Raw genomic sequence first — 22643 nt, forward strand, 5'->3', positions numbered from 1 at the left:
GAAAAAAAAAAAAAAAAATGCACAGTGAAATGAAGGAAGTACCTAGAACTGACTATGGGAGAGCAGCACCATGTTTTGAGTCCTTACTATATCCTTGGTACTGAGATAAGCCTTTAAAAATATTATCCCAGATCATTCTGATTTTAATTCTATTTCTCCTTGGCAGGAGGGGAATGTGTATTGTGGTCTCAAGACTTGTCCCAAATTAACTTGTGCATTCCCAGTCTCGGTTCCAGATTCCTGCTGCCGGGTATGCAGAGGTAGGTGTTTCACATACCAAGACCTGGGCTGCTGCCATCCTGAGTAGCAGAAATTAGAAAAGAGGAAAATATTTGTCTATTCTCTTAGGGAAAGGAGATTGGCTAAGGTAATCATAGTTTTCAGAAGTGCTTCACAAAAGAAGAATAAAAGCATTGATTTTTAAGGGCCAAAGCCTAAAAGAAACTGTGTTGGAGTTCAGCAGGGAATACTGGGTGGGAGTCATCTAATGTGAAAGTGATTATATTTATCTCTCCTTCCTTAATCCTTTCTAGCTTGGTCCCTAAATTATTGTATCGTAAAACACAACCATTTCCATGCACATCCTTTAAAGGAAGAACAGACCTTGCAAAGTATTAGTGTAACCATTTCAAAGACTGTGCAGACCAAAGTTAGTTCTATTTTTAAAATCTCGCAATAAAATAATGACAAGCTCACTAACAACAAAATGGGAGGCATCATCTTCTCAAATGAAAAAAAAATTAAATCATCATCATCTTCTCAAACCAGTCTTTTCTTCTTTGGGTTCCATTCTTTTTTTTTTTTTTTAAGAATGGTACCACTTTTCCCCTCTAGGCTTCTAGGGTCAGAACTAGTCACTTTTAATTTTGCCTTTGTTCCCTCTTCATAAATAACCAAATTTATCAGCCATCTTGTGTGTTCCTCTGTTTTCCCACTGGCAATATCCTAATATTGTCTTCTTCCTTATATCCAATCAACATGTTTTTGGAGTATTTACTATATGCAAAACAAGGTGCTAAAAGTAGGTATACATTAGTAAATGGAGTAGACATATAGGGTACTCCTAGACTATATGGCAGAATTATATGTATCACAAAAAAGTGGCCCCTTATTAAGATATGTTATTGCCATTTGCCAGAAAGTCTTTGGGAATGCATCTTTTTAGCTATGGCACCCTTATGCATTATATAACCTACACAACTATATGTAGCATACATGGCAGCACAAATATGTTCTTTGCTCTTCTGGAACTCTCATTCTACCATTCAGGCAAATAATAAACAAATACATGAAAAATATCCAAATGTAAACAACATAAGTACTATTAAAGAAATAAAGGACTGAGGAAATAACAGGTCTGGAAGACCTTTGACTAGATGACATTTAAGCTTAGATCTGAAAGATGGAAAGGAGCCATCCATGTGAAGAGCCTGGGGAAGAGTATTCCAGGCAGAGGGGAAAAAAGTTCAAAGGCCCCAGGTAGGGAAGCTTGGAGCATACAATGAGCCTGAGGACAACTGTGGCTAGAATATGGTGATTGTGGTTGAAACTGGCAGGACAATGAGATGAGGCTGGAGAGGTGGACAGATGAGTGAGACCATACATGACTTGGAAGACCATGGGAAGAAGTTTTAATTTCAGCTTTTAAGCACATGGGAAATCAATGGAAATTTTTGAGCAAGATTGTGACATTATCCAGTTGATGTATCAAAAGATTTCACTGGCTGTAATTTCCATATTAAAATGGAGGGATGCAATAATGCAAGTAGAGAGACCAGGGAGGTGACCTCTCTAGTGTGAAAGGGTGACTGTTTGGACTGGGGACACAGTACCAAGTGGTGGTTTTGGGTGGTGCCTCTGGAATCAAACTGCCTCTGGAATCAAACTGCCTATTCCTTTCTAGCTAGATGACCTTATTCAACCTTCCAAACAATCTTTTAAAGTGAGGATAACATTAGCATCCATCTCAAAAATGGTTCTGAAATTTAAGTGATATAACACAACAAAAGAACCTAGGTTATTGTGTTGCATATAGTGAGGAGTCAGTAATGGAAAGGGGACAGATTTGAAATATACTTAGAACACTGATTCTCAAATCAGAACTGTCTTGGTGGATTTCTGCCCCAACCAGGAGGAGGAGGAGGAAGTGATTCCAATGTTCAGCCAAGGCTGAGAAACATGAGTTAGAGGAAATATAGGGTTTGCTCAACAAGGACAGGCTGGTGACTTATATGCATTATTGCCATCTTAACCTTCCACAAAGATAGCCTTAACCTTGTTACACGCCTTTTCGAAAGTCTTTATGCTGACACATCATATTTACTATGTTCCACTCCCAATTTTATGCATTTCACATATATGAACTCATTTAATCTCATGACGATTCTATGAGGTGAGTCCTATTATTATTATACCATTTTATACATGAAGAAACCAATGCAGAGAAAGCTTAAGAACTTTACACAAAGTCAAGTAACTGGTGAGTTTAGGAGCTAAGAGCTGACTTCTGGAAGCCTGGCTCAAGATTTGAGCTCTTAACCATGATACTCTGCCATTGAAAGATATGCTGCCTATTGCCACTAGAATACATGTCAAGCCCCTGACTCTGATGCTGGAATCCCCCATTGGTCTGGCTTCCATTTACCTCTACAGCCCAATATTCTTCCATTCATACCCTTCAGGTTTCACTCATATTGTTCCTGTGCTTTCTTACCTTTGTACTTTTGCTCTTTCTTCCCTCTTTTAATGTTTCTCAAATTTTATTTTGCTTCAAAATTTCCTAGACAATGTGTTGAAATTCATATCTCTGGAACATACTTGCAGGTACTCTGATCTAGTGGCCTTGGACTGGGGCCCAGGAATCTGATAGATTGCATCATCATTCTGATGCAGAATGGTAGTGTATGGACTATCAGTTTGAGAAAACATTCCAAAATCACATAACCAACTGGAGATAGCCTGGAACCATGGTTATGTATCTTAGTGTGCTGAAACAGCCTGTTAAAAGTCTGAGACCCAAATAAACTATAGAAAAGTAACTAATATTGATTTCTGATTGGTCAGGTAGTCTAATTCCAATCATATAGTAACCAAGTTTGGGGTGAATGAGTGGTGGCCATTTTATGATAAGGAACTGGGAGGAAAAGGAGATAGAATGACCGCTTATGTAAAAACTGCACATGTACAGTAAAGTAAGTTAAGAGTGGGAGCAGGGAATGGTGCCTCTTAGTGGGAAATTATTTCCCTTCATTCCTGCCTATGAAGATCCTGCCAGACCTTCAAGACCTATCTCCAAGGCACTAATTAGGTACTAATGCAGTTAATCATCATCAGGACATATTTTGATAAACACTATATGGAAGGCCTTTCTCTCTTCTCTGCCTTCCCACCTCTATCCCTAATTTTTGTACTTCTTAAAAGCATTTTTTAATCCTGCAAGCTAAGAGTAAATCTGCCTCTACATTTACAATCCCTTAGCACTTAACCTGTGTCTCTCCGGTAGCATTTATCACCTGTCATCTTAGTCATTTATTATCTATATCTGTGTCTCTCATCCCTAATAATGTATAAATTTCTTAAGGCATCAATTCTTTCTGGTTCATGTTTATTTCCCCCACTGCACTAGGCATGGAGTAGGTGCTATTTAAATGACTGCACACTAGGTTGGAAAGATTAGTAGAAGGTTGCCCAGGACTTGAATTAGATACTAAAGTACTAAAATGGCATATAATTATTGTTTTTACTGACTGTTGTATCAGTCTGTCATTGCTATAACAAAATACCTGAGGCTGGGAAGTTTGTAAAGAAAAGAGATTTACTTAGCCCACCATTTGGGAGGCTGCAAGTCCAAGCACCAGCTCTGGTGAAGGCCCCTCTGACAGCATCACCTCATGGCAAATGGTATGATAGTGGACCACATACAAGAGGTAGAGATCACATCTCCTCTAGACAAGAGACGAGAGAGTAGGGAAGAGGTCAGGCTTGCTTATCTGTAGCAACCATCTCTGGAGAGCTACTAGGATCTCATGAAAACTATTTTAATGCCTTCCAAAGGCAATACCTCCAATAGTCATTCCACCTTTTACATGTTCCACACCACCTCTTAATGCTGCCACATGGGGGACTCCACTCCAAGTTCAGGAAACTTTGAGGAACAAATCACCATACAGCATCAGTGGAAGATGTTACTGACTATGTATCAATTCATAGTCAATAGGAAATGATTTGTTGTTAGTCTTGCTCCCTAGATTTTTTTCTCCTCCATCCCACTTTAGGACCCAACAGTTAATATTTCTTTCTGAAATAACTCACCCAGTTTTGACTATCAGTGTATGCTCATTCCTTTTATTTTTTTATTGGTTGTTCAATACATTACAAAGCTCTTAATATGCGATTTGTCCCAGCACTTAAAAGTTAACATAAACTCAGTTTCGGCCTAATTTGATTTATGCTTCATTCGGTAAGGCCCCAGGTCTTTTCATACCTATTTCTTAAAATGTATTCATATATATCTGTACCAGTGTTGTTATTACATTTCACTCAGGAAAAAATAGATGTTTTATTCCTCACCTGCCTTCTTATCTTTTTCTGCAACTTAATTTGAGTATTCCCCAAATGGAAAATAATCCATACTGATCAGAAACATACATCTGGCTGTTAATATAACCAGCTGGTCACTATAAAACAGTTCTTAGGCTAAGATTATTTTGTTTTGAGTAAAGGATATGTGAAATATAAACTGAAGAATAATTAATAATAGAAAGAAAAGGAAACAATGAAAACACATGTTATTGTATTCAAGAGACAATGAATTGCAGAGGACATAGGTTCTGAAGTCAGAAACACATAGATTTGACAGTGCAGTTACATTAAACAAGCTACTCCAATTAGAAACTTGCATTTCTCAACTGTAAAAATGCTTAAGAAGTGGCAATTATTAACCTGGAATTAATAGAACTGAATCCTCTCTTCAATTTCCAGTAGCTTTGTCTTTTTGTGTATTTAAGCCTCATAGAACTTTCTTTCTATTCATTGTGGTAACAGATCCTGGGACTAAGTATCTTCAGTTCTCTTATCACAATTTACATTTCTTTCCCTTTATTTTGTTCTCAGAAGCAGAACATGAAAGCTAGTTCTTCCTGACCATGTATTGTCCCTTCATATACTTCACAATTCATTAAATTCTTCCTTTGCCATCTCTTCTCCAGCCTAAATACACCGTTTCCTTTCATCTTTCCTTATAAAGACTAAGTCCTACACTTTTATAAAATTTGTTGTTTTTTCTGTGCCTCCCATTTCTTTACATCTTTCAGTTGTATATAATGTGGTTGAAACTCCTTTGAAGTTCTCATTTTTGAAGTACCTAGTTATTTTTTTCTGTTGAAATGATGTTTTTACAAAGGTGTACCTTATATAAGCATATTACTCACACAGCAGGGAACCCAGACACTTCTCCCCTGTGCTGGCCACCCTAACTGCAGGCCAAATACAGAAGAAGAAATAACCTTTTGAGTGCTGAACTTGCAAACCTTCATATAAAGGACCCCATTGAAAAAGCCTCTCTGCACTGTCACCAAACACTAATTTGTGCCTTTCTCCCTGGATCAGACAGCAATCCTAGATGTGGATTGAATCTCAGACCCAGCCTCGGTTGTTTAGACATGTCTGTGAGGCTAGGACACTCAAGAGAGTGTTGGCAGGGTACATGTCATTGCTGGCACTTCAGCAAACCTCATCTGAACTGAAAGCAGAGCATAAACGGCCACTAGAACCTTAAGGGAAACTTTATCAGAAGACCAGATCTCTTCAAAGATTGTACTGCGGCCACATTCTGGGCAGGCAGGCCTCAAACCCAAACCCACACCCAGCTTCTCTCGACCATTTATCATTTCTGCTTGCCTGTCTTCTGTCTATCTTGCCAAAGCAAAGAGGAAGACTATATACTTGATTATAGACAAGGGAATATTATTTTGGGTAGGTCATTGACTATATTGAAAGTCGTGTGTGTGTGTGTGTGTGTGTGTGTGTGTGTACACTATATATACTAAATGATATGCACTTACTATGTGCCAGGGGGTATTCTAAGCACTTATGTATGCAATAACTCATTTGATCTTCACAATTGTACGATCTATTTTAATCTCTATTCTACAGACAACAAAGTGTAGGCAGAGAAGCTATGTGATTTGCCCAAAGGTACATGATAGTGTCAGAACTAAAATTTGAACCCAGTTACTGTGACTCCAGAGTCCCAAATTCTTAACCCCCACACCACTTTTTTGAGTCCATTAGCAGGGTCACAAAGGCCTCTCCTAGTGCAAGAGAGTAAAGGGGGAGGAGAGACATACATAGCACATCGGGATTGGCAGATACTCCTCAGAGAGTAACTGCACTGCCCATCTTTCCACATCAAGGCCTCAACCTCCCACTCACAACCACAGGGGACCACTTTCATCCCATCTGTCTCTTGCTCTGTCTTCAGGCTTAAAGAGTCCCAAGGGTAAATATCTACTTTCTTTCATTCATCAGACATTTGTTAAGTAACCTCTAAGTAGCTGGTACTGTGCCAGTGCTGGAGAAACAATGGTAGACAAAAACAGACATGGAACTGACTCTAATGAAGTTTTAGTGGATAATACAGACATTTAGCATGTAATGATATAAGTAAACCAAAAATTGCAATGGTACTATATAACAAAAAGGGCAGGTTTTATGAAAGTCAGTAATTGAGGGGGGCCATCCTAGACAGAGAGGTAAAAGAAGACTCCTAGGACTATCTCTCCAGTCTCAACTCCAGTCTCACACATTCTTCTTCACCCTCTCCAAGGTGAGGAAAGACTGGCTCAAAGTTAAGGAGATAAGCTGAGTGCAATGGTCCATGCTTCTAATCCCAGTGACTCTGGAGGCTGAGTCAGGAAGATGGCAAGTTTGAGGCCAGACTCAGCAATTTAGAGAGGCCCTAAACAACTGAGACCCTGTCTCAAAATAAAAAGAACTGGGAATGTGGCACAGTGGTTAAGTTCCCCTGTGTTCAATCACCAGTACACACACAAGGCGGCAGAGAGGGAAGAGAATGGAATGGAATGGAAGGGGAGAGATATAACTGGTAGCAGTGTTATATTCCTGGGATTCCCAACTTATCATCCAACTAGGAAACCAGCAGCCCCTCCATGCTACACTGGTCTCTAAGCTATTTTTTCTACGTTGTATGTTCTCCCCAATACTGTAGGAATTTTCTTCATAAGGAACTACTGGGTCATGTTGATTTACTGTAGCTACTACCATTTCTTACCATATTATGCAATCTAAATTCTTCAGCTTGTTTTCTTTCTTTCTTTTTTTTTTTTTTTTGGATGCGTATCTTTACTAAGTGATTCTGGTAATTTGATGAATGCATTTGCAATGTGCATGCATTTTTTTTTCTTTTTTTAGTTTTTGTTTTATGTGGTGCTGGGGTATGAACCCAAGGTCTCCTGCATGCTAGGAAAGCACTCTACCAAAGAGCCACTTCCTCAGCCCCTTCAGGTTGTTTTTAAGCATCATCTGTAAAACAGTTAGGTCATTCCTTAATCTACTACCCATCCTAATTTCTCTCCCCCCCCATCCTCATTTCTTTAACATCACTACACACACCTGCTCTTGGCTGGCTCAGCTCTTCATCCTATAACTTGTCATGTTTCTCCCCATTTTCTTTCTCTTCAGCTCTATTCTCCACAAGCTTGGAAAAGTTCCTCTTCTCTCTCCTACATAATTAAGATCTCATTCATCTTTGAGGAGTCCAACTGAAGTTCTACCTCTTCTAATTGCCCTGCCTGATCACTCTAATCCTCATTGATCCCCTTCTTTGACCACCTTCAGAGCTTACTCTAGCTCATACAAGTCAGTCCATTTTCTACTACTATCACAAAATAATTGAGATTGGGAAATTTATAAAATAAACAGCTTTATTTGGCTCAGAGTTTTGGAGCCTGGAAGTCTTAAGATTGGGCTGCCCTATCTGCTAGGCTTCTGGTGAGGACCATATGCTTGCTACTCCATGCAGCAAAAATGTGGAAAGGGAAACAAGTATTTGTGGAAGAGAGGAAGGGAACAAAGGAACTAACCTGCTTATAACAACCTGCTCTTGCAAGAACTAATCTAGTCTACCAAGAAAAGCATTAATAATACCTCTTAAAGAAAAATCACATCCAAATGACAGTAATAGAATTTAGCATTTAAATATATTTTCTTGTATTGGCCATCTTTTTTGTGTATCTTGGTTTCTCATTTGGGAACCTCTGTAAGTAAAGGACCATCTTGTCTCCCTATGTATCTCCTATTATAGAAAAAACCATATATTTTGCTGATGGATACACTAAAATCAAAGAGAGTCACAGTCACAGAAAGTTCTTGATAGGGTTCTCAGTGGAGGCAGAAGACTAAACACAGTTTTTTTTTTTTCAATCCAACCCAACTCAAGTGAGCCCAAAGACAGAGCTGTGGTCTCTTTTCATGAAATTGAGATATTTCTGCTAAATCCTTCAAGGTAATTGAAAGTGGAAGCTCCTTTTAAAAGTAATTTTTCAGTATCAAACAACTTCTATTGTACTTGCAATTCTTGATTTCTCTTTCCAAAAACAGAAAACACACAAAAAATTGCACCTCAGATGCAACCTCGGCTTGAATCTTAGGGAATTGGTGTGTGAAATACTTTGTTGTTTTCTAAACATCAAAAAATCTGCTAATTTTTTCAGATTTTTTAAATCAAAGAAAACTAAAGAGCTAACAGCATCTCCAAATGTAGAGCTTAATAAATCAATTTTGAATCCTTTGTGTATTGACCCACATTTTCTGCAGAAACATCACCATCTCCTGGTCATAATGATAGGAAAGAAACCTTGTTATTGAGAAGAATTACTACTTTAAATCAAAATTCATCTTGCATAGCTGAAACTTTGTGCCTTTTGACTAGCAATTCCCATTTATTCCTCCAAGATGAACAAGTTACAGAGATCTACTGTATAATATCATGCCTCAATGTTCTTGCCACATTAAAATAAATATTTTTAAATTAGCTCAAAATTTGAGTAAATATGTTCTCACCTGTGCTTCAAAATATATTGAAATATTTGGATCTTTTCAAAGCTACAAAATAGTCTGACCATTAGTAATCATTTATGTTCAGAAATAGGGACCATCTTAGAGATTTTCCATCCTTGCCTAACTCTCCTCTTCTAAATTCTAAGTAGAATTGTTCTCCTTCCATGGAAACTTTCTGTGTTGTTTTTATTCCCTCTCCATCCCTTGTGCTCAGAATTCATCTCCACATGCTTACTGACTATCCCAGGACCTCCACCCCTCTTAGGTCATCATGTTCCTTCTTGGCATGTCTTTTATGTCTAGAATATTTCTTCCTAGACAGAGAATCCTTCAGACTGGATGGGACAGTGTTGACTTTCATATTGAACTTAACAAATTGATAACCATGATTCCCAATTGGCCATTTGGAATCTCCTATCAGGGTCAATAATGCCCTACCCTGTTCATAACGTTGGAGGGGTGTGTGTGTGTGTGTGTGTGTGTGTGTGTGTGTGTGTATGAGTCTGGTTCTATAATAAAAATAAGGAATTTCCTTTGAAGCATTTCACAGCAATTATTTATTTGCAGGTATTAACAGCCACTCTTTCTTCAGACTTAGTCTTTCTGATCACTTCAAGGAATGGTATCACTGCCCAGAAACACACTATTGTATGTACTCATTTTTCTCTTTAGAACAGACCTCATGAGTTTAGATTCTAACCTCTATAGGAATCAATCTGATTTGTTGACTAACAGTGAAAACAGATGAAAGAATCATGAGAAAGAAGAGTACTGTCAGGCACAGGAATCATATTTGACTACTACCCACACTAGAACTTACAAATTCTGGATCTCCACAGTCCAGGAAAAGGGAAGTTGATTATCTGTTTGTTTGTTTGTTTTTTATTGTTGTTGTTGTTGTTTTACAAGCAAGGAACCAGTATGACTACATCCACTTTCTGCTTTGCTTTGGCTATTAAAACCAGATTCATGTCCTCTACTTCCACCTATTAATCTAATCCTCTTCAGGTAGGACAGAAAGTCAACATCATGTTCATGCAAAGAAGGACCTTATGACTGACTCTTTCTTTTCTAGGTTGACCAGGCCGTAAACACAGGTAGATCATTGACTTTCCCTTCTCTGTCCTGCTTTTTATTTTCAGCTTATGATGTGGTGGCACAGGACTCAATTTTATTTGGGTACTTGGAATTTTTAACTCTATAACTATGTAAATTGAACTGCATCTCAATGAAGAAGATACCTATACTTTTAAGCCTCATTTTAGCCAAGTGAGAAAAGGGTTTTAATTAAAATGCTTACTCGTTTTCTAAAAAGATGAAAATGAAGAGATGAGTAGCATAATTATGAGAGACTCTAAGCCAGAGAGGTCTGAGCTGAAGGAATCTCTGTAGCTATTATTGTTGTATCTGTGTCTCTAGGACCCTGACTTCTGAAGGTTTAGAAACAAAATGATTTCCTTTCTATGTGAAAGCATAACTTTGCCCTTTGCAGCAGGCTTTATTTATTTAATCTAAACTCTTTCCTCTGTGAAATACCTATCACATTTGTGGAAGTCCCTTAAGCTGGGTTTTCCCCATGTGTAACTTATTTTTGATAAGAGAATAAAGAACTGGAAGGAAAGGAGGGGAGAAAAGGTAATGGGGAATAATACTTACAGACAATACTTGCATGATAATTTCTGTGTACCAGGCACTGTTTGAAGTGCTTTGTATATACAAGTTCATTTGATCATCCTAACCAGGTAAGGGAGCAATTATTGTCTCTCCTTTTAGTAATAAGGAAACTGAGGCACAAAGAGGTTAATTCATTTGCTCAAAGTCATGCAGGAGGTGGTAGCAGAACCAGGATTGGACCCAGGCTGTCTCATTTCAGTTCATTCTCGTAGTCATTACATATACCATCTCTCAACTTGGGGATAATTAAGCAATTTGGGGAACTGTTTTCATCAGGGCCACTGGAAGAGACAGTCTTTGTGATAACTGTGTTCCCAGGAGCAAAATATGGTAACAATTTAACAGATACATTGGGACTACTCTGGAAAGGAAAGACTCCATTTCTAACCATGAACTTGGATCTGTTTAGTCATATCTCCATTGAAAAAGCAGAGGGTAGGTTCTGGATACCAGCCAGCTAGTAGTTTATCTACTCTCTTCTGATTCCCTCCTACACACACACACACACACACACACTCATACACACACTCATACACACTCTCTCCCCCATGCATTTTTTTTAAAAAAATTAAGTATTTCTCATTTTTTGGATAAATACTTTTGAATACTTCAGATTTGGCTTGTTAGTTCTGGCAGGAAGTTACCCCTTTTCTGTTTCTTAGTATTTTTCTGAAAATATTTTGTTTAAAATGCTAGTTTGTATTGACAGACCAAATAATAAAATGCTTTATTTGACCATAAAGTATATTCTAAAAAAAATGACTGTCCACTTACAAGATACTGGAAGACTTCTTATACTACTATATGCATATAATTATTGGAAGGTCAAATGTCTATAAAGAGAGAAACTTATTCCAGTGTCCATTAAAACTTCCCTCAAGTTTCAGTGTGCTTGCTTCCTCCTAGCAGAATTTGTAAAGTTAGATGATTGGCAGGGGCACCCTGAGGGCATTTGCTTCCGCCTGCTCCTTCATCTCTAGCTCAATTACTGAGTATTGGCAAATAAAGTGCCCTCATGTAGAACCTGGAACATGGTAGGTGGAGATTTCATGATGGGTTTCTTTCTTCCTCTCTGTTCTCTTTCACTTTTCCTCAAAAGCCCTTTCACTATTTGCTCTAATTTTGCTGATTTCAACTGATTCCTCTGAAAATGAAGAGATCACTCTACTGTCTTGAGGATTCATTTCATTTCTATTTGCTTTATGGTTGGAGTGACTAAGTAGTTTACCATCCAAACCAAGATGCTTTTGAAAGCAAGAGGGAAATCTTAATAATTATGCCTGTCAGAAAAAATAGGCGATAAAACTAGGTTATCCCAAATAAATCAGGCCCTATGGCTATCCTATTTATGTTGTCTTGTGTGGTTCAGAAGTGGCCACATGCTGGCGTAGTTTTGCTGTCTAAGGCTTATCTTCGTGGGCATCTTAGAATCTCACTGTACACTTGGTCATTTTGAGAGCACAGGAATTACTTTCCTGACCTGCTTGAGCCAACCAGAGATTAATGGAAGCCATGGGAGTTATAAACAGTCTGAATTTCAGCTTAGATTTTGACCACTTTTCAAATACTTGTTCTCCATTTCTCCCATTACCAAAAAGCCAAGCCATTCCAGCCCCATAGGGTACCACTCAGAGTATAATTGAGGTTTGAATAAACAACACATGTGGCTTTTAAGGTTAAATGAATATTGTTTGACATACAGTACACTAGAGTTGTTTTTCATTTTGGTTTAAAAAATTGGTTAAAATTACATCTTGTTGCTTCTCGGAATTAACTAGAATCCATCTGTCTCCATTAGAATCACTGTTTTTTTACAAAAAGCCTTGGCTGAAAGAAAGAGGTTCCATCTCACTCAAGAAAAATTGTCCAGTGAATCAGAAAAAAAGCAAAGAAACAGGTTTTTTAGGGTGTTTGTGCTTTTTGTTTTTTCAAGATATAATGTCGGAGATAATAAATTGACATACAGTACCTATTTTCAGCTATCCAGACAGATACTACCCAGGTCTAGAGAGCCATTCATGGGCATAAAAAGTGTAAACATCTAAGAAGATCATTTCAGTATGACCATAGTTTAAATTTAAATAGGATAACTAAAATATTGGAACCTTCAGGTGTTACTTAACAAAACATCCATTCTTAGATAATGTCCTTTAATGACTTCAAAAGCTCAAAGGTAACAGAAATTTTATCAGTTCCTAAGAGATCACGTGTGTGTGTGTGTTCAAAAGTAATAGCTCTAGTAGTTTTTAATGAGTAAAATTGTTTCAGTTTATATAAAAGTGCTCAGGTTTTCAAATACAGATTGTAACAAATTCATCTGAATTGTGCCACAGGGTATTAATCTTATTTTTCATTTTTGTATTTGTTCTTTTTAGTTATAAATGACAGGATAATGTATTTTGGCAAATTATACATACATAGAGTATAACTTATTCTATTTAGGATCCCACTCTTGTGGATGAATATGATACAGAGTTACCCTGGTCATGTATTCAAATGCAAGGCTAGGAAAGTTATGTTCAATTAATTCTACTGTCTTTCCTATTCCCCTCCCTATCCCTTCCCTTCATTTCAGGGTATTAATCTTCTGCTCCCATACTTGATACTGACTTGCCTAATTGCTTTGCCATCTTACCTTCCTGTTAATTAGTAACAGGCACTATATGGGTCCACAATGCTTCAACATTCTGACTAGATTATAAGTACTTAAAGACACTATTTAACTTAAAAGTCCTTTTAAAAACTCCATTGTCTAAATGTACTAAATTGAACTTCTGAGAAGGCCATGCTATGTAAACATTTTGTGTCAATACCAATCATGAAATCTACACTTAAAAAGGGCATTTGATGAAGAGAGCTATTGTATGATTTTTCTTTGGTAATTTGTTTTCTTTCTTTTAGCTACTTAGATTAGGCTTGAAGCCACATCCTATAGCTTTTACATTTCATTTTGCCATTTGCTGCTAAATCTTTCCTGGTTTCTAATCTTTTCTCTAGTCTATTTTCATTTGGCTCAGACCCACCACTGCCAGCTAAAATGGGACAAGTAAATCTAAGTTTATCCCTACTCAATCACTGTCAAGGGTAGTTTCCAGCTTTCCAGATTTGCAACCCCAGAGTCATTTTATACTGTTTTCTTTTCTGCCTTTCTCCTCTGTGATCAGATCCTCCATCAGGTTCTTATTCTTTTCTTATCTGCAGTAGTTTAAATCAACCCTTCCTCTCTATTATTGTGGAGATGCTCATGGCCTATTACCTATTACTGTGGCAGCCTCCTGATTGGCTTTCCAGATTACACTTGCTCCCTGACTAGTCTACATTTCATTGCCAGAAGAAGCTTCCACAAACTCCATTTTTACCATAAGAATCCCTACCTAAAAATTGATAACAGGAGCAAACGTGAATTCTTGAGCTTATTTTTGAAATCCATGTGGTGATTTTTACTACCCCTGTTTATCTCAACAGCCCACCCCATTCTCTCCTTCCTTCTCCCTGCATTCTCTGTCCCATGCAGTTAACAGCCCATTTCTCTTGTTTTCACATCTAGTTTCTGCTCAAGCCACAACGTGCCTTCTACCTTCAGTATATGACTTCTATTTCCAAAGCTCTGATTCTTTGCAAATGTCATTCTATTCAGAAGACATACTTTCTGCCCAACATTGCTGTCCATTTATGCTCTGCAACATCTACTTCTAACAATGGGGCTTAGATCTGTTAGGAAGATTTCTGCAATTATATCGGACTGCTTATCTTCCTATTCAATATTTCCTAAGCATGCATATTCCAATTGTATTTCCAGTTGATGATCTGCCTGTGTTTTGAGGCTGTTTCCTATATTGGTTTCCTGTCACCTCCAATCATGGTATACATATCTTGAGTGCAAGAGCCCAACCTGATTTCTGTCCTCCTCCTGCCAATATCAGGCGTTCCAAATACATGGCATTTAATGAATGTTAACGGACTCGTGAGCATCATTTCCTAGTTACAACCAAAGGTTGTAATCTTCACTCTTACAGTGGACAGTCAAGGTTTCTCCTACGTCTTCATGCAGTCTTTGTCTGCCTCAGATATGGAATAACCAGGAAGAGGAGAGTGGACTACCCAGAAACTTAATTCTGTTTTTATTTTTTTGACTGCAGTTTAATTCAGTACATACATTGAGAACCTGATATGTACCCAGCAATATGCCAATTCTCCAGTACAGTTATGTTCAAACTCCTGCATGCATCAGAATCCCCTGGAGAGCTTATCAAAAACCAAATCACTGGCTCCACCCCAGAGTTTCTGATACAGTATTGTGGGGTCCAAAATTTACATTTTTAACAAATTTCCAAGTGATGTTTATGCTCTGGTCTAGGGACCACACTTTTTTTATTTGCTCTTTTTATTTATACATGGCAGTATAGTGTATTTTGACATATATACATGCAGTAAAACTTCCAATTATTTTGGTTGTACATGATGTGGAGTTACACTGCTTGGTTATTCATATATGAACATAGGAAATTATGTCCGACATTCTACTGTCTTTCCTATTTCCATCCCCCGTCCCTTTTCTTCATTTCCCCTTTTGTCTAATGCAAGAACCTTCTATACTTCTCCAGCCTTATTGTGTATTAGCATCCACATATTAGAGACAACATTTGATCTTTTTGGGGGTGGGGGACTGGCTTATTTCACTTAGCATGATAGTCTCTCGTTTTATCCATTTACCAGCAAATGCCAAAATTTTATTCTTCTTTATAGCTGAGTAATATTCCACTGGGTATGTATACCACATTTTCTTTATCCATTCATCTGTTGAAAGATGCCTAGGTTTGTTCCATAGCTTAGCTATTGTGAATTGAGCTTCTATAAACATTGATGTGGGCATGTAGGGACCACCCTTCAAGAAGTAGTGATTGAGGGGATATAGAGATGTTCTAAAACATGGTCTTTCATTTCAAGGAATTTATACTCTACTCAGGGAGATAAGGCAGACCTGGTAAACATTTAGTAGCACAAAATATTTATAATGTTTTAGAATTCATTCATTCAACAAATATTGAATAAGTATCAACTATGTGCCCATCACTGTTCAAGGTACTTTTATTATATCAATAAAAAATACAGACCAAATTCCTTGTTGTCATGAAGATTATAGTGTCAAAAAAGAACAATAAACAATAACATATGTAAAATGTAAGATAGTGACAAGTTCTAAAGAGAAAGAGCAATAAGAAGGAATTTTTAAAAATCAGATGGGGGTTTGAATTTTATTAGGTTGATCAGAAAAGCCTCCCAATTTAATCATTTGCCAAGTATTGACTGTTTACTATGTGTCAGGTGCTGTTAAAGATTTGATTGTAAATGGCTACTTCTCCTCTCTGAGCCTTGGTTTTTCCATCTGTTAAATGGAACAGTTGAACAAAGTCATGCTTGAAATCTTCTACATTTCTAAGGCTACATAACACTAAGTTTTTTAAGCAGTCAGAAATACATGTGTGTCTGAGGACAACTTTGTAGAGGAGGAAAATCCTAACTGCTTTTCATAGGCATAGAGGAGCTATGGGGATTGGGAGATAGTAAGGTAATTTCAAAAGAAGAATATAAGCTGGGTAAGGTGGTGCACACCTGTAGTCCCAGCTACTCAGGAGAGTAAAATGGGAGGAACACTTGAGTCCAGGAGTTTGTCTGGGCAACATGGTGAGACTTTGTCTCAAAAAAAGAATGAAAAGGTCTAGGTTTGTGGCTCTAGGTAGTGGTAGAACGCTTGCCTCACACATGTGAGGCACTGGGTTCAATCCTCACACCACATAAAAATAAACAAAATAAAAATATTGTGTCCATATATAACTAACAATATTTTGTTAAAAGAAATAAAAGGAGGAGGGGTGGGAAAAGAACATGAGCTAAAGCATAGAAGCAAGAGAGGGAGTCACATATTTAATGAGAAACAACGAGGTCAAATGGTTCCCATTGTAGAGTAGCTGAGATAATTGGATAGAAGGTAGGTATTCAATAAAGATGAAGTAGGGGCTGATTGTAGAGAGTCTTGGATGGGGACTCACTTAGGGTTTTGATCAGAGAATGATATGATTATACAATCAAAGCTGTGTTTTAGGAAGATTAGCAATCACAATTAAGTCTTCAAAATTCATCATTTTTTCCATAAGATTATCTTTGAATTATGAAGGGTTAAATCCATACTTTGTAACAAGAGACTACTTGATAATATTATTGCCATCAAACTAAATTTCAGGTATTTTTCAAGTCCTTTAAAGCCAATGATATTGCATAAATTTCCCTAACAGTTTATTGAACAATGATTGAACCATTAACTAAATAATATTTAGTTTTAGGTTTTTAAAGGCTTGAGAGATTAATTAGAAAAGAAAAATTTAAATTATACTTTTGCATATTTCTTGTTATCCCACAAAATATCTGATTGAATATTGTGTTTAACTTCAGCCATATGTATAATTTATATAGTACTTATTTAGAGTGGTGAAAAGATCTGTAAGACCATCTCTAAGACCATTTCCCATCTGTTTGTTTGGTCATAGATAAAACAAGGTTCTTGGAAATTAACCTATTATTTTGACCTTCAGTCAGCTAAGGAATATTCATATCTGTTGCATGTTTGTTGCTCTCAATGCTTAAAGTAGAATCCTCCTGTTAAAAGCACTTACTCTGGAAGACAGCAATGATAGGCATTTGCTGTTCAAAAACTGGGCCATATTAGACCTACAGAAAATTGTGTCAGGCAGAAATAGATGAGAGCATTCTGGATATTTGTTATGTAAATACTGTAATCACAGCAAGTTTTATCTTAACTTTCAAATAAGCATATACCTTCTCAGAGACATAATAGTGAACTGAACAAATCAAGACAGACCAAATTCTGAAAACTCATTGTGTAAGGCTAGTTTAAACACAAATTAAATATGACCTGTAAAATGCTAAACTGTCACTGGAATAATAAGCAAAAGTGACAATGCTGGTTATATTACATGGAAAGTGATTATTTTCCCTTTTATTTTCCAAACTCACGATAATATTGCTAGATGATCTATTTAGAAAGTGGCAGCTTTCTTCAGAGTTGTTTTGAACCATGAGGCACACCCAGAGAAATCCTTCAGTACTGTTTCTTGAAGAGTAGCCACAAGAGCTAAAACGTCTTGAGAACTTTGGAATCATACTACCAAAAATGTTTTGGGGTCACAAGGGTGATAGTTTTCCCTTCTATGTATGTATTATTTTTTCTTTATTCCTTTTTAATAAACAGGGGATGGAGAATTGTCGTGGGAACATTCTGATGGTGATATCTTCCGGCAACCTGCCAACAGAGAAGCAGTAAGTGTGAATAGCTCAAATAATTCAATACTCCACAGCCAAGCTTTCCTTTCCTTGTGGCTACTATCCCAGCAATCCAAAAAAAGGGTCCTTTTTAACACCAGTTTTCTTCTTTTTCCTCAGAAATTAGCATGACATCATCACCAACCTATAACCATTTAGGTACACTGTATAATTGTTAACTGAGGCCAGGATACAAACACAAAGAAACCACAGCCCTTCATCTATATCAGAAGTTTATACCCTTTCAGGATGATTCTCCAAATCTTATGTCCCCTGTAAAGAAGGCAAGTCAATACCCCATCCTCAACAATGAGCGTCTTCTGTGTGATTGTAAAGTAGTCCATTCCATCCTTTTGATGGGATTTTTTGGATCAATTTGGACTTGTTCATATAAATCTTCCCATAAGCCTTAAGGCTCTCAATCAGATGGTTAAAATAAAGGAAAGATGAGGGCCAGCTTCTCCTCCCTTCACCCCATAGCATCTCATTTCTGCTATCACTGCTAATCTTAGAAAAAACCACACAAGTAAACATCTTTCTACATACAGTAATATTATCTTTTGTTCCTTTGTAGTATTTTGAAATAATTAACAAAATAGAACCCCTTTACAAAAATGTATGTGTAAGAAGAGTTAACACTCCTAAGTTCTTAGTGTCTGAAAAGGAGATGTTCTGATTCAGAAGGGACTTACATAAATGTGTTCACTGCACCCTATTCATAAAGTGTACAGGGACATTCATTTCAGCATTGTTTTCATAAAAAAAGAACGGAGATAACTTAAACATCTATTAATAATAGTGTGGTTAAATACACTGAATCTATGGGTATATGCAGTATATATAAATATAGTCAAGGGGAGATAACTCCGAGATATATTATCTAACAAAACAAGGTGCTTTCCTTACATAAAAATTGTGTGTGCATGTATATAAATGAATGTAAAAAAGATCTGGACACCAGTGAAGCACCACATCATGTATAACCACAAGAAAGGGATTCTAATCAGAATCTATGTTATACTCCATGTATTTATAATATGTCAAAATACACTGTACTGTTATGTATATCTAAAAGGAACAAATTAAAAAAAGAAAAGAAAAAAGATTTGGAAGACCACATACCAACATGTTAAAAATGGTAATCATAGAAGTGTAGAAATGAACAGGAAGAATGGGAGGCTTGGTAAAATTTATCTTTTTACTTTGTCTTCTATATTATTTGATGCTTTTTCCATAAGCATGAATTAGTTTTGTAATGCATAAAATTTAATTTTCTAAAGCCTTAGGAACCAGTTCTCAGCAAGCATTGGAGGTAAGATAGGAGCCTAGGGAATTATAGAGCACACCTGAGGATAGTGAGGGTGTGAGGAAAGGGTCCAGAATTTTTGTAATCAAATGACCAATACAAACATCACAGTGTTGCTGAGTCTGTGCTTCCTGGTCATCACATGGATCACATCTAATTTACATGCCCCCTGCTTGCCAACATTCAACCCAAAGCCTGAGCAGTGAGATTAAATACTTTCTATTTGCATTTTTCTCCAGTGATATTGTTTACTAGACATTGATGTTTCTGAGTGAATATTGAAGGACTATGGCAGGAGTGGAGAACGATCCTCTGGATATCTCAAAACAGCAGCATCCCACAGGACAGGGTGGGCTTCCCCATTTGCCATTTAATATAGATCTTGAGGAAGCTTTTCTCCATCCAGTTGTATTTGTTTTATAGTGAGCATTTTAGTCAGCTTTTTCACGATCATGACCAAAAGACCTAACAAGAACAATTTTAGAGGAGGAAAATTGGGGGATGGGATCATAATTTCAGAGGTCTTAGTCATTAGATGGCCAGCTGTATCACTCTGGGCCCAAGGCAAGACAGGACATCATGGTGAAAAAAAAATGTGGAGGAGGAAAGCAGCTTAGGACATGGCTCATGAAGCAGCGGCAAGGGGAGAGAGCTCTCATCACAACAAAATATAAACCCTGAAGATATGCCCCCAATGACCCACCTCTTCCAGCCATACCCTACCTGTCTATAGTTACCACTCACTTAATCCCTTTCAGGGGTTCAATGCACTGATTACATTAAGACTAAGTGTGATTAGGTTAAGACTCTCATAACCCAATCATTTCACTTTAAGCGCTTTTGCATTGTATCACATGTGACATTTTGTAGGATACCTCATATCTAAACCATAACAGTAAGATGTCTTCCAGATCATGGCAGGAAATGGGATCAGTCTCAGTTTTCTGTGTGAATGCCCTCTTTATCTCAGCCCCGAATTTTTGTTATTGTGGTAGGAAGCTGAGTAGCTAAAGTAGTGGCTGTCAATCAGATGTCATTCCAAACCAAATTTATGGCCCAGTCACCTGAAATTATTAGGGTTCATGGTAAGCACTGTGATCACCTTACTGGTTGTTCTGGTAATGCTATTAATTAGCCTTTCTTCTTGACTTCATTTTATGGTGTACACAAACCTCATCTCTGGTCTTTCAGATTTAATATTTTTCTAAACTGTTTATGATAGGGAAAGACTTCATCTAGGACTTCTTCTAGCAAAAGAGGTTATGTATAGAATGCAGGACCTTGAGATAGTTATTGATTTTCAAAGGAGTTACAAACATTTGGGAATGGTAGAATTAAATGGCCAGATGGTTCCACTTTATTATAAGTAAATATTTTTCTTTGTTCTAAAGTGGATAGATATTATGGGATATGATTTGAATAATAAGTATCATCTGTAGTAATGAAAATATATACCTGGTGCATAGCACACACCCAATAAATTCATGTTGACTGAATGGCTGTGGAAGGTGCAATGAAATGTACGTGAGGGAGGGCTGGAGTAGAGATGGGGCTTTTCATTGATTTTAATGCACATTAGTTTGTCTCAAGTCAGAGAGAAATTCTTTAAATTTGGTATTTTCTTTTGCCCAGCCTAATGTAAAAAGATAAGAGAATCCTTTCTGAATATCCTTTGCAGGCTCAACTTCTTGCACTGGGGTAAAACAAAAAGGCAGCTCCCAAAACGTTTTGTCTATCCAGTAGACTGTTCCTATTTTATGGGGAATTATCAAAACCTCAGTTCTACAGAAACACAGCTGATTGGTTTATTTGGCTAAGTAGGCTGAAAACCATCAGGTTACCAAGTTTTATGAAGTGAATAGGAAGAGGAAGCAGTGGTTCAAATATGTCTCCTTTGTAAAAACCTGAAACCATTTTTGTTTTACTTCCAGGTCATAATTTTACATAAATTGGTCATTATGCCACTGGACAAAGTGGGGTGTGTGTGTGTGTGTGTGTGTGTGTGTGTGTGTATGCGCATGTGCATGCTCATGCGATGTGAGGAAGGAAAAGGAGGCAAGGAGTGGAAAGCTAAAACATGAAAGCAGGCATGATTTTCTTTTGGACAACAGCCAGACTGATTTTTGCCCCCAGTTAATTGCATTAAAATTTGCTATTCAAAAAGAAAAGGAGTTTGGAATAGAAACAACATAAAAGAGGTAAAAATCCAGGTCTCATCCACATTGTCAGAACAGTGGTTTAAGAAGAAAACTGGCCTAAGTGTCTTCCAGCCAGGGATTATTGTAGGTTAGTAGTGACTAGAATATAATACTTTTATGGCTATGTGGTTTAGAATACTTTCTGAAAACACTTTTTAAATTAAAGATTTTTCTTTTAAGATAACTATAGATTCACAGGCAATTGTAAGAGATAATACAGAGAGATCTGTATGCCCTTTGCCCACTTTTTACCCCAAGGTAACATCTTACAAATCTATAATACAAAGTTACCACTGCAAAGGCCCTTTCTGGACTCAGATGTTCTCCTGTCTCTGACAAGAAAACCTTTACATCTTTTTAGAAATTACCTCATATATAAAAATTATACAAAAATAAAAATTATACATATACCATGTGATGTTTTGATACATATATACATTGTGTAATGTTTAAATCATGTTAAACATATCTAACTTCTCAAATATATATCATTTAGTAATTGTGAAAACATTCAATATCCTTTCTTCTAGGTTTTGAAAAAAAAAGATACATTATTGTTATCCCAGGGTTAGTTTTTCACTGAACTACATCCTCAGCCCTTTTTATTTTATTTTTTTATTTTGAGACAGGGTCTTGCAAAATTGATGAGGCTGGTCTCAACCTTGTGATCCTCCTGCCTTAGCCTCCCAGCATACTACTGTGCCCAGCCAAAACGTCTTTCTCTTATCCAACTGTAACTTAGTACTTACTGATCAAACTTAGTACTTATTAATTGATCTTTCTGCATCCTTCCCTGACCCATACTTTCCCAACTCTTATGTCTTAAACCTGAGAAAAGTGAAGAAAAAAAATCCTGGGGAGCCTTTACAATGGAGGGTATTTTCCAACACCAGAAAATAACTGTTTTAGAGCCTATTTCAAAAACCTAAAATTTTTTTCAGTCTTTCAAGTCAGTAAACCAGACATACCAAAATATTGAGCAAAATACAACAAAGCATGGCCTGATGGTAATTTCTAATGAACTGATTTTGACCTGTTTTCTCAAGCAG

At 37.1% G+C, this 22643-nt stretch overlaps 1 protein-coding gene across 4 annotated transcripts in view; it reads left to right on the plus strand.

Moving 5' to 3' along the window:
- The window catches only part of Chrdl1 (chordin like 1), a 110400-nt gene that overhangs the window by 65946 nt on the left and 21811 nt on the right, over positions 1-22643 (plus strand). For all 4 annotated transcript variants that reach the window (XM_048796851.1, XM_048796852.1, XM_048796850.1 and 1 more), the window contains exons 6-7: positions 167-260; positions 18020-18087. In XM_048796851.1, coding sequence (XP_048652808.1) covers positions 167-260; positions 18020-18087 — 162 coding nt within the window. The remainder of the gene's footprint in view (positions 1-166; positions 261-18019; positions 18088-22643) is intronic.

This window comes from Marmota marmota, unplaced genomic scaffold (assembly GCF_001458135.2).
Source record: "Marmota marmota marmota unplaced genomic scaffold, marMar, whole genome shotgun sequence".
Classification (NCBI taxonomy): Eukaryota; Metazoa; Chordata; class Mammalia; order Rodentia; family Sciuridae; genus Marmota; species Marmota marmota.